The sequence below is a fragment of the Nuphar pumila genome, chromosome 7, assembly GCF_984573655.1.
Source record: "Nuphar pumila chromosome 7, dmNupPumi1.hap1.1, whole genome shotgun sequence".
Taxonomy (NCBI): Eukaryota; Viridiplantae; Streptophyta; class Magnoliopsida; order Nymphaeales; family Nymphaeaceae; genus Nuphar; species Nuphar pumila.
The window spans coordinates 27,109,394-27,122,512 of record NC_143255.1 but is presented as its reverse complement, the minus strand read 5'-3'; the positions used below and the strand labels follow the sequence as shown (position 1 = coordinate 27,122,512).

Genomic DNA, 13,119 nt, shown 5'->3' with positions numbered 1-13,119 from the left:
TCTCCTACTTCTAAAGGTCATTGTCTGATTTAAACCTCTTCTATTCCTCGCAGATCTGAAATCCCTTCAGATCTGCTATTCTATCTTTGTCCTTCGGCACTTTCAGCCCCATAAAGCCAAGTTCAATACTGCTGCCATTCTCAAATCCATTTGCTTCGACCTACTTATTTTCATTTATCTTAATTCTTTGTTAGCCTTTTATTCTATCAATGGATTCTTCAAGGAATTTAGGTCTCTCTTCCAGTTTCTTAGGGCAGTTAGTGTCAGAAAAGTTAACTACCAACAACTATTTGACTTGGAAGAGACAGATTGTCCTTTTCATTCGGAGTCAAGATCTTTCAAGTCACTTGGATGGATCGACTCCAATGCCTCCAAAATTTATCACAATTGAAGCCAAAGAGGATGGAGGATTGCCAAATATTACTCGCAACCCTGCTTTTGTTGCTTGGATGAAGCGTGATCAGGCACTCGTCGCATGCATCACCTCCACATTGTCACAAGAAGTCTTGATTTCCATTCCTGATGATTGCACCTCTAAGGTTTTGTGGGATGCTTTAGCTCAAACCTACTCTCAGATATCAGAGGCTAAAGTGTTGTTTCTTAAACGTAAATTTCAAATGTTAAAAAAGGGTGCAATGAGCATTATTGAATTCTTAAATCAAGTCAAAAGCATCACATATCAATTAGCTATGGTTGGATATCCAGTCTCAGATAAAGAAAAGGTGCAACAAACACTGAATGCCCTGGGATCAGAATATCATGTTCTTGTTACATCCTTATTATGCTTGCCTACGTTGCTCTCCTTTGAGGAATTACGCGCCAAACTTTTTCAGTATAAGATGACACTGAAAAGCATGTCTGAAGCTTCAACACGACAACCATCTACGCATGAGGTTCTTGCCACAGGGGTGATAGTTGATCGTGCACGAGGAGGACGTGGCAGAGGCAAGGGAAATCCAATCCAGGGTGGACGTGGGATTCTACCTACACCAAATTCTAATGTCAATTTTTCAAAGAATGTTCCCACATGCTTTCAGTGCAACAAGCGAGGTCATATCAAGGCCAACTGCTGGTTCAACCCACAAAATCGGAATAGAATGCAAAACGCCAGAAATGTTGGTATATCATAAACTGCAGGTACATTTTGAGTCAGTGAAGATGCTAGGGATCTCCTTCTCTCTGCTATGGCCAATTTGAATCTGAAGCAAAATGATGATGGAATATGGTATGTTGACTCTGGGGCAACAACCCATGTCACTGGTAATGCAGGTAAGTTCTCTACTCTGACTCCCTATTTTGGAAAATCTAATATTGTAACCGGAGATGGGACTCACCACCCTATTTCAAACATAGGCAATGTCGTCATTCCTTTGTCTAAGTCATCTATTCCTTTATCTGATGTTGTTCATGCACCAAATATACAACAACAACAACAACTACGCCTTCATCCCAAAACAATTGGGGTCAGCGATATGAACCAAAAAAGAAATTCATTTTGGGTCTTCCACATGAATCCTTTTCCTCCAAATATAAAGAAAAGGATTGTATCTGTTTCCAAGCTTGTTGATTCTACCAATTCTTCTGTGGAATTTACTCTTACTTCTGTCTTTGTCAAGGATCTTCAAACGAAGGAGATGTTTGCTAAAGGAGAGCGACGTGGAGACATGTATGTCTTTAATGAAGATCCAGCCTCCAGTGTCCTGAAGCCCCAGTCTGATCTCGTCTCCAAAAGTGTCCTAAGTACATCCAAATGTAATAAGTCAGATCTCTGGCATTCTCATCTTGGTCATTGTAGTCAAGTCTTTGTTGAAAAGTTAGTGTCTAATGGTCTTCTTTCGGAGTCTATTTCACCTTCATTGAAGAATAAAATATGTCCTAGTTGTCAGGTCTGCAAAAGTCATGTACTTCCTTTTCATCAAATAAATAAAAGAGCTTTTATACCCTTTGAGATAATATGTTCAGATGTTTGGGGCCCAGCTCCTAATCCTTCCTCTTCTGGAAGTAAATATTATGTATCCTTTATTGACAGTTTCTCTTGTTTTACCTGGATATTCTTTATGAAACACAAATCAGAGGTCTTTTCCATTTTCCGTCACTTTCATGCCTATGTTAAAAATCAATTTTCTCAAAATATCCAAATTCTCCAATGTGATGGAGGTGGTGAGTATTCCTCCAAAGAATTTTTAGATTTTCTCCAAGATAATGGGATGCATCGTAGAGTTTCTTGCCCGTACACTCCACAACAAAATGGAATTGCTGAACGTAAACATAGACATATTGTGGAAAGTGCAATGAGTATGATGCATGGGAGTAACTTACCCATTAGTCTTTGGACTGAAGCTTTTCACACTGTTACTCATGTGATAAACCGTCTTCCTATGCCTATTCTTGAAAATCAATCTCCCTATTATGTTCTTTTTGGTGCACATCCCGATTATAATGAGTTACGAGTTTTTGGATGCACATGTTATGTTCATATTGACAAATCCATGAGGACTAAATTCCAGGACAAAGCCTCTATATGCCAATTTGTAGGTTATGCAGATGAACACAAGGGTTACAAATGCTATGATCCTGCCAGTAAGAAGATTAGAATTTCCAGAAATGTTGTTTTTGATGAAAATAATTTTCTGGGAAAAGAAGCGGAGGTCAATCGTGAACCTACTGGTGCAGTTGATAATTGGTATGATCCATGGCTTAGCGCTGAACTTATTTCACATGCTGCCGAGCATACTATTCTGTCTCCTGAAAGCATACATGGTGAGACAGTTTTAGATGATACATTACAAGCAGAGTGTCTGAGATGCAAAGGAAATGTGTATACCAGGAGATCTAGAGAGCAAACAAATGTACCTGCTGAAGAACACATTGCATTGTCTAATGACAGAGAAGCACCAAGAAGATCAGGCAGGATAAGGCATCCTATTGAAAAATGGGTTAGTTATGACAACTTTTCTATGGACTTTCAGATTTTTCTATCCCAGATTGAAAAACATGATGAACCACTTGGTTTTCATCAAGCTATCCAATCCAACAAATGGATTGAAGCGATGAATGAGGAGATCGAGGCACTTCATGAGTGTCGAACATGGGAGATAGTTGGCCATCCTCCAGACAAAAATGTTGTTGGTTCCAAATGGGTTTATAAAATTAAATATAAACTGGATGGTAGCATTGAACGGTACAAGGCGCATCTTGTGGCCAAGGGTTTCACTCAAGAATATGGTCAGGATTATGATGAGACATTCAGCCCAGTGGTGAAAATGGGAACTATTCACATTATACTTGGCCTGGCAATTGAACATGGGTGGATCCTCAGTCAGCTTGATGTTAAGAATGCATTCCTTTATGGGGACTTAAAGGAAGATGTCTATATGAAGCAGCCTCAAGGTTATGCAAAGGGAAGCCCAAAAGAATATGTATGCAAGTTAACTAGAGCTTTGTATGGATTGAAGCAAGCTTCTAGGTCATGGTTTGAAAGCTTTTCCTTAGAAATCCATAAACATGGTTTCTTTCGTTTCCAACTTGACCATTCTCTGTTCATATATAGGAACGGTACCACTATGGTTTTCTTACTCATATATGTTGATGATATTGTTATCACTGGTAATGCTCCAGACCACATTTAGCAAATTAAAGTTTTATTGAGTATGCGGTTCAAAATGAAAGACCTTGTGGAGCTGAGATATTTTCTTAGAGTAAAGGTAGACAGACAAGGTGATAAAATGTCATTAACTCAACATAAATACACTCTTGATCTTCTGGCTAAAGCAGGAATGACAGATTGTAAACCTCTACCCACACCCAGTGTTGTTAACCAAAGGCTCAGTATTTGTGATGGTGAGTTATATCCTGATGCAGTCAAGTATCGGAGTTTAGTAGGTATGCTACACTACCTTACCTTCACTAGAACAGACATTGTGTATTCTGTCTATCAAGTATCTCAATTCATGCATGAACCAAAGACTGGTCACATGGATGCTGTCAAACGCATCCTTCGCTATCTAAAAGGAACGGTGGGTGATGGACTCACATATACTCAATGTTCATAGAAATCACCAAAACATGACATACTGGCCTATACAGATGCAGACTGGGCAGGGGATCCAGATGAGAGAAGGTCTGTTTCAAGATACTGTGTTTTCATTGGGAGAAATCTTGTCTCATGGAGTAGCAGAAAACAGAAGGCTGTGGCAAGATCTAGCACAGAGGCAGAGTATAGATCTATGGCAGCTACCACAGCAGAAGTGACCTGGATTAGGCATCTTCTTACAGAGATGGGAGAGGATATCTCAAATTCGACACTTATGTGTGATAATAGAAGTGTTATACAAATTGCATTCAATCCTGTTCATCACAGTCAGACTAAACATATTGAAATCGATCAACATTTCATCAGACAAAAGATAGCCGACAAAGAGATTGAACCAGTTTATGTGCCTTCAGAAGACTAAGTTGCCGATATGTTTACAAAAGGTCTTACAAGTCACCGCTTCTGGTATCTGAAGAACAAGTTGCACATGGTTCAACCCCATGCACAACTTGAGGGAGGGTATTAGAATGTGGAATATGGATTGGATATGGATCCAATAAAGGATCCATATCCATTCACGAGTTTTGCTTTAGTTGTATTATAATGTAACATGTGTTACTAACAAGGGGCACTTTTGTCCTTGTAAAAAGATCATTGTAACCCTATTAAGATTAATGAAACACTAGTGCAGCAATAAGATAGATTGACTGTCGATTTCTGAAACCTCTTCTCTTCCCTTCCTTTTCTCACACTTTCTGCAAATCACGTCAGTTTATTAGCAGATTTATCACCAGTTTGTTATGAAACTGACCCATTTCATGGGCAGGTGGAAAGTAGGACTTTACAAACGGTCGATGGCGCGATGCAACATGACTCGAGATCACCCTCTTTCTGCTGGCATCCTGGCTATTCTTGGTGGATAAGGTTGGTTTGTAAGCTAACGTGCCCAGAATTGTCAACTTGTTTTCCTTTCTAAAAATAAATTGCTTTCATTGATGTCTTTAAAACCAAACCCTGAAATTTGAAAGGTTTTCTCTAAATGCTTTCAAAATTTACAAGTTGAAATTTTAGGGCGTTACAAAAGATGCTATCATGCCATACGTGCAATTGTAACATATCAACTCATTCACGTATTCACTTATAGGCATTGATCATGATTAACTATATGCATCCATACACAATCACATAAGCACATAATGCATAACACATGCACTTCAATAGCAGTGTGCATTCAATCTTAAACATGCGAAAATAAGCTTTTTCATGTCATGTTCCTTTAGGCACTTAGCACTTGCATAAACACAACATTAAATGTTGCATCTGCATGTTCATTTAACAATTTAAAATTTAGGCTCATATCATACATTCATTCCATGCATTGCTTAACCGGTCCATAGCTGGTTCAGGATTCGCTTAGGTCCATATCTACTCTTTTGTTTCGACTATCTCAACTCTATGCATAGTCCGAGAATAGTACTTAAACTCTATGTATTTTTATTGTTTCTTAACAAAAAAAAGGGTATATAATAATAAATATCAAACAGTTTTTGCGTAAACACTTATGTTGTCGTTTTTGACAGCATACATAGGCTCAAACTGGGTCTGTGTATATGCTGTTGAACCCCGCCGACAGGGTCGGCTGGACTGGGAGTGTACTTTTAAAAAAAAATATGTTAATTTGTTGGTTATTCTTCTTTTTTTTACAGCAGTACATAGGCCCAAACTGAGCCTGTGTAAATGCTTTTGAACCCAGCCGATAGGGTCAGCTGGGCTGGGCTGGGCTGGGCGTGATACCCTAAAAAAAAAAAAGATAAAATAAGTTTTTTTTTGTGTACCCAGGGTTCGGCTGGCTGTCAGACCAATCGAGCTGGGCTCGGTTGGCCTGACAGGCCGAGCCTGGGTATAGGTCTGTAGTTGCATAAATTAAAAAGGAAATAAGAGGAAATATATATATATATAAAAGGTGAGATATGTATAGAGTTTAAATATTTCTGTTAAGTTCCTATGTTGTTGTTATGTTGTCCAGCCTCGACAGGCTACACAGGCCCGGACTGGGGACTGTGTACACGCTGCCATAACCAACCGGGTGTTGGCTGGACATGGGATGGGTGTTGAAGTACTGACAAACAGAAATCTTTCCTTAAGGCATGCATATCACCGTTAATGATGGGCACGTACATACATGCATTGATTGAATCAAATCCTGTAACAGCAAGCATGCACTTATTTAAAATTTTGCATTTGACTGTCACGTAGTATTGTAATAGTTGTATTGATGTGCCTATGTTTATTGCAAACAAACTCATTTTATTGTTGGCTACACCCACGTGAAAATACATATATCCTGATGTTTCTTTTAACAAAACACATGCATTTACAAGGGGGCATGCACATGACAAGAACATATAGTGACATGCATATGCGACGCTTGTTGAGGTGTTGCAACCAACATGAGTAGACACACAGTTTGGGAAATATTTATGCACTTAAGGAAACCCACTTAAAAGAAAACATGCATAAACTTGAGTTTGCATGTGGAGAAATTTTGGAAATTTATGTCCGTATGCTTATGGGTTATGAGTTTGTAACTGACTTGAAAAATGTGCAAATTGAAAGTATGTGATTTACTTTACATATAACATGCTATGGTTTATGCATATGGTGCTTCGGTGATCGAAATGAATCATCGAGGGCTTGATAAGCCCGAGCTATGGGATTGCTTTTCCTTATTCTTTCTAATGCATCACAAAAATCATAGTTTATTAATATTTTATTTATTGTACTGTTTTATTTGTTTCTACGGGCTGGAGTCCTGTGATGGCTCTCGCGAGGTATATGCGAGTCATTACCTTTATTTTTGCTTATGGTGTTGCAAACTTAAGGAATTGATTTTTAATGAAATATAATATTAAAGAACAATGTAATATACATTCTGAGATCTCTCATCTGGAGAATGGGGATCTTAGAGATCCGGTCTTGGGGAGACTGTGAGAATACAAAAACTCTGTGTGCTTAATTTGGTCCCCTGAACCCGATATTGAGGTTTCTTCTCTTGACAACGGTTTTAGGGAGAGTCCGCCACTTTACCTGGGGGTAGTGTGTTTTGACACATCTGTTGTTTTTGGTACTAAGAAAGTGTCACTTGTGGGCGTGAGGTGTCCCTTGTGTCCCTGACATTAGATGTGGAGGTCTAATGTACCGAAGGTGATTCGACCGAGGGCTAAGTTTGGAACCCAGTAATAAAATACAAATTTTGTGCTAAGCTACCCTTGGAACCTAATTTGACCTCGGAGATTGTACCCGTTTGGTGTATCTGCGGGCAACGGTAATTAAAAAAGAGAAACTTAAAGTTATATGCATTTAATAGGGCATACAGATGGAAACAAAAGACTTAAATGAAAGATAATAAAATGATTCATGCATTGCACAAAAATCATGCATTTTTCTATTATGTATTAGATCATGCATATTTTAATGGTTTCCTCAATCAATACATGATAGTGAGTGTAAAATGTTTATTTCTTGTTGTATGTTGAAGTTTTATTACCTGCTACTGCTTTACTGTTTGCGCATGTTTAACATTTATAATTGTTACATGGAAAATTTTCTAAATGCTATTAATGGTCCTGTATGTATTTCTCTCAAATGTTGCATGATATCTTATCTTAACCTTTTTGTTTCACCTGTTTCATTAAGAAGTAGCTGTGCTCAAGATTTCGATTCTGACACCCTATTTTATTGGTTTTTCGCAAGAACAGGTGATCAGTGAAGTCGACAGCTACTGGAAGGGCGCGAGAGTCACACTGAGTTTTCGACAGCTTCATTGGTGGATAGAGTGGTTCTTTCTTTTTGGTCCTTCAGTCTAGTGTTCTTTTCATTTACTTATTTTCATCAGTAGTTACATTACTTTCTGTTGAGTAGAACACTGACTTTGAGATTAATTCTTAACTCTTGAATAAAGAAATTGGTTTGGTTTTTATGGATGATGATTGCAAGTTCGTTTGTGGTGTTTGGCTATCCAGCTGAAGTTGGAACTGTGAGGACCCCGGGTCTCTGGGAAGTTTTTCGCACTGTTTTAAAAAAAAAATCGCAATTTTAAAGGGGATGAGTTGGGGTCGTTACAACCAATGGCTACAATATATGCCCTAAAAATGGATGAAACATTGTGATTATGGGGTTATATGGCTAATTTAATCAAAATCATCTAAAAAAAATTTTGTTTGTGGTAGGAGTTAAATTATATATATAGGAAATGCCATTTTATATTTTGACTGTTGGGGAACATGTATTCTTGCCAAGGTTCTAGAAAACATATCATAACCTGTATCGGCCGGGCCCAAACTAAGATACTTATCATATCGTAAAAATTCGTATATTTTAAATAAAAAATCTAGAAAAATAGAAAAAATCTAAAAACTTTATAACACCAAATATGATGAATTGCATAAGAATAAAACTATATTATCACATATCAAAACAATTATGTGCTAAATGGCATGCATAAAATATCGAACATTCAATAATCAAGATAATATGGTATAAATGACATGCACATCTCATAAGAAAAATACAAACTATGAAATATTATGCATATTAAATAATGAATCTAAGCTAATAAGTCACAAGGTTCATGACAATGTGTTTACATAAACAAAAAACAATATACTTAAAAATTTTACATAATCATTCTTTTTCAAAATTCAAACAAAAATGAATTAGATAACGTCAATGATGAGTATCATCATCATCATTATCTTCTTTTTTTTTTTGCAACAAATCTCCCTAAATCACTCTTAAGCTCTTTCGAGATGAAAGCGAACTAGCCCCTAATGGCCTTATATGTTTTTCGAGAAACAAATTGAAATGAGTGCACTTAAACTGCATGTATAGCATATCTTCAGATAGGCCCCGTATCGGAGTGTATGGTAAGATACAGGGGTGTATCATAAGATACAGAAATGTATCGTAAGATACACACATGTATTGAGATATGGGTGTGTATCGCATCGGAAAACCCCATAGATTATTGTAGTGTATTGTACGTACTTACAACACTGATTCTTGCATCCTTCTGGAAACAATATTTGGATGTACTGGTTCTTATTCTACTATGACAGTTTCGTCAATTAGAAAGTATTGGATGAAACATCAGCTGAGTTAACTTTGACCACTTAGCTCATGGATATCTTTTTAATTAAGATCACAGGCGTTTTTGCTTTTGCAACTTGGTGCATGGGTATCCATTAAATAAGTTCCATAAGAAAATTTTACTTCTAAGCAACTTCTTTAGCCAAAGTTTGTATACTATTGCTTTTCAATCATGGACTTGAAATCATCAAAACTTTGCTTCAATCTTCTCCTTTTGTGATGGAGCTCATTGAATTGATCTTCAGAGAAACTGTCTATGTTGTATAGTATCGATTGTCAAGAACAAAGTCTTTTAATATAAGAAAAGATAAGCTATTTATTGGTTCTAACTTTACCTTGATGGTTTCGATTATTGCATGAGGGATATGCTTAAGGTTGATCAGCAAGCCAAGCTTGTTAGGAGAAGCTCAGGCTTGACTCGAGCTCACTGGATTAATAAATAAGCCAAGCTCAAGATCGAAACTAAGCTCATCAAAATGTTTGATCGGCTCATTAAAATTTGTGTGTCTAATAATATTATTAATAAATATGCTAGTTTTTACTTAAGTCTAATAATATCATCAATAAATAACTCAGTAACAAGTTTGTATAAACTTTCACATTAAAGGCCAAAAATTGAGTTCTTATTTCTCCTTTACTCTTTTCGTGCTAAGATCATGAAGGCTTTTAGCTTTAATACCAACTCTGAGCTCAACTCAATTGATCACCAATCCAGGTGAATAACCCAATCTCAGGTTTGGCTCTGCTTGTGCGCTCCTGGATACACTAAGGGACTTCCTTAAAGTGCCTCAAAAGGAAAGTGAATAGTTTCAGGAAAATGATACATTGACTCAGCTGTTGGTCTGAATGGTAGGTCACTAGTAGTTTTCTGTTGTTACCAGCTCTTCTGATAATTTCATAATTAGAATTTGTTCATGTTGCATTGAAACTAGGATAGGGTAGAGAGTCCCTCTACAATTGGAACTCGGTGGTTTTAATAGAAAATCTATAATAGTTGGTCTTGGCCTGGATCTGGAGCTATCTTCAGCTATTAAATTATGACATAAGTTGATTTTCTAGAGTTAATGTTCATGCATGCAGGCACAGATTGAGACTTTGTAAATATGGAAGTTGTGACATAAGTTGATTTTCTAGAGTTAATGTGCCTGCATGCCCACATGCATACATGCACAGATTGAGACTTCTGTAAATATGGAACTTAAGTATTTCCCTTCATGATATGAATATGCATGGACATCTGGACAGGCTAGTTGTTTAATCAGCTGCCTTTCAATTCTTCATGCCCAAGAATACAGATGTAATGGAAGAGTTAGAAATTTTCTTGCCCAAGAACAGCTGATAACAGAATTTTGACCAATTGGCATCACTTCTGGGTTTGAAAGTCCCATTTTCTCTCCTAGAAATCAGCCAGGGGTGGTGTCGCGTGGCAATGATGCCCTCTGGCTTGGAATGAAAGAGTGTTTGACAAACAGGAGAGAGAGAGAGAGTTTCATCCTCTTTCCAGAATGGATTTTGGTAGCCAAGTTATGGTTGCTGGCTTAGGTTCTGTTTGGATGATATGCAAAATCAAGTTGAAAACCTGGTCAAACCAGGTTTTAGCGAAAAACATGGTTTTAGAATTAGGGTCCATCCAAACCAAGGGCGTCTCCAACAGGTAGCTGGCCTTTGTATTCCTCTAGCAAGCTTACGTATCAGATCTTGCCAAGAGTTCTCTGTGGACACAGCAACTACCTTCTTAAAAAAAGCTGTTTTGAGCTGCACCTACCAGACAGACTGTCTCTCGCACTTTCTCTCTCTCTCTCTCTCTCTAACTGTCTCTCCCCCCCTCTCTCACTCTCTGTCTCTCACAACCATAAATAACAAGTCATTTGAATAATTTCTTTAAAAAGGTACACTTTTTAATCAAAAATTTTAGTTTTCTATAGCTTATACTTTTACTACCAATAATGTGATAATGTTTTCATTATTTTAGTAGTTCTTAAATTCTTGTTGTATGGAATATGGAATATGAAATATGAATTTATGAATTTTTCTTGATGTATTATTTAATAAATGCTTGCAACATGATGCATTTGTTAAATGGTTTCACTTGCATATATGATTCAGTTTTGAGATTAATAGATCAACTTTAATATTATCTACTCATTTTATTTTGTTGCTTACGTGACGACTCCTGGTTCAATTCTAAGTCGTTTTGTACTTCCTGCTTTCTAAAATTTTAGAAGTGCCTCACTTCTCGCTTCCGCTTCATAAATCACTTCCCGCTCACGCTTCCTCCACTGACAACTTTGGGTTAACTAGGATGATGCTTGAATCAGGCATATCTACTTTCTTTTTACTGGGTCAGACATATTTGGATTAAGGTGTGCATGTCTTGGTTAGTTTTTGTGATTTGGTATTGCCTAACCTACAATTTTCAAGGTTACTATTGATATATTCCTTTAAATTGTTACTGACCAGAGAAGGATTTTCTTATGTAGGATGCTTTTCTACTTTGAATCTCTTGGTTATTTTCTTCTTGACTGGGGAAGTACAGGAAGCAAGGTGGCCTTAATTACTTTGATTGCAACAATTGTGGAGTCTCTTCCCATAACCAAGGTGGTCGATGATAACATCTCTGTCCCCTTGACAAGCATGTTAATGGCCTTGCTTTTGTTTGGACACCACCCTCACTAAGCCATTGCTATTGACCTGAGTAGAACTTTCATGATACAACTTCACATAATGATTTGTTAATCACCCAAGTAGCCATCCCTCCATGAGAAGGAACCTCAAGAGTATTTGCCCTCTTGTTCTCCAATGATCATCATATGAACACTGAGAGAAGTTTGCTCTGAGATTCAGAACAAGGAACCAATGGCTACAGTATATGCCCTAAAACTGAATGAAACATTGTGATTATGGGGTTATATGGCTAATTTAATCAAAATCATCTAAAGAAAATTTTGTTTGTGGTAGGAGTTAAATTATATCTATAGGAAATGCCATTTTATATTTTGACTCTTGGGGAACATGTATTCTTGCCAAGGTTCTAAAAAACGTATCAGAACCTGTATCAGCTGGGCCCAAACTAAGATACTTATCATATCATAAAAATTCGTATATTTTAAATAAAAAATCTAGAAAAATAGAAAAAATCTAAAAACTTTATAACACAAGAAATATGATGAATTGCATAAGAGTAAAACTATATTATCACATATCAAAACAATTATGTGCTAAATGGCATGCATAAAATATCGAACATTCAATAATCAAGATGTGTATGCTTTGATGGATGTGTGGAAAGATACTAAAAGATAAGATTCGGAACGAGGAAATACGTAAGAAGGTAGGCGTTGCATCCATTGAAAATAAGATGAGTGAGAATCGTTTACGATGGTTTGGGCATATTCGGCGAAGGCCTAATGATGCTCCGGTTAGAAGGATGGAGAAATGAGAAAATATATTAGCTAAAAGAGGTCGGGGTAGGCCTAAGAAGACTTGGATGAAGATGATAAGAAAGGATATGAATGCTTTGAACCTCACCGAGGACATGACATTGGATAGAAATGATTGGAAGAGAAGGATTCATGTGGAGGACCCAAAATGATTTTCTTTTTGGTTCATATCGCCGACCCCAATTGTTTGGGATGAAGGCGTTGTTGTTGTGTTGTATTCAATAATCAAGATAATATGGTATAAATGACATGCATATCTCATAAGAAAAATGCAAACTATGAAATATTATGCATATTAAATAATGAATCTAAGCTAATAAGTCACAAGGTTCATGATAATGTGTTTACATAAACAAAAACCAATATCATAGTTGTTTTCTCAATACGTAAAAATTTTACATAATCATTCTTTTTCAAAATTCAAACAAAAATGAATTAGATAGCGTCAATGATGAGTATCATCATCATCTATGACAGTTTCGTCAATTAGAAAGTATT

The 13,119-nt window shown here is 36.9% G+C and overlaps 1 protein-coding gene across 3 annotated transcripts in view; it reads left to right on the top strand.

Moving 5' to 3' along the window:
* The window catches only part of LOC149831633 (putative phytol kinase, chloroplastic), a 34,391-nt gene extending 22,267 nt beyond the window's left edge, over window positions 1-12,124 (top strand). Inside the window, exons 6-7 of one of the 3 annotated variants that reach the window (XM_090014026.1) lie at window positions 11,483-11,558; window positions 11,662-12,124. In XM_090014026.1, coding sequence (XP_089870152.1) covers window positions 11,483-11,543 — 61 coding nt within the window. In that variant the 3' untranslated portion in view covers window positions 11,544-11,558; window positions 11,662-12,124. Of the gene's footprint in view, window positions 1-7,791; window positions 7,894-11,482; window positions 11,559-11,661 lie in introns of those variants that run through there. The other 2 variants (XM_090014025.1, XM_090014027.1) reach the window with 2 other exon arrangements.
* Window positions 12,125-13,119: the final 995 nt, after the last annotated feature.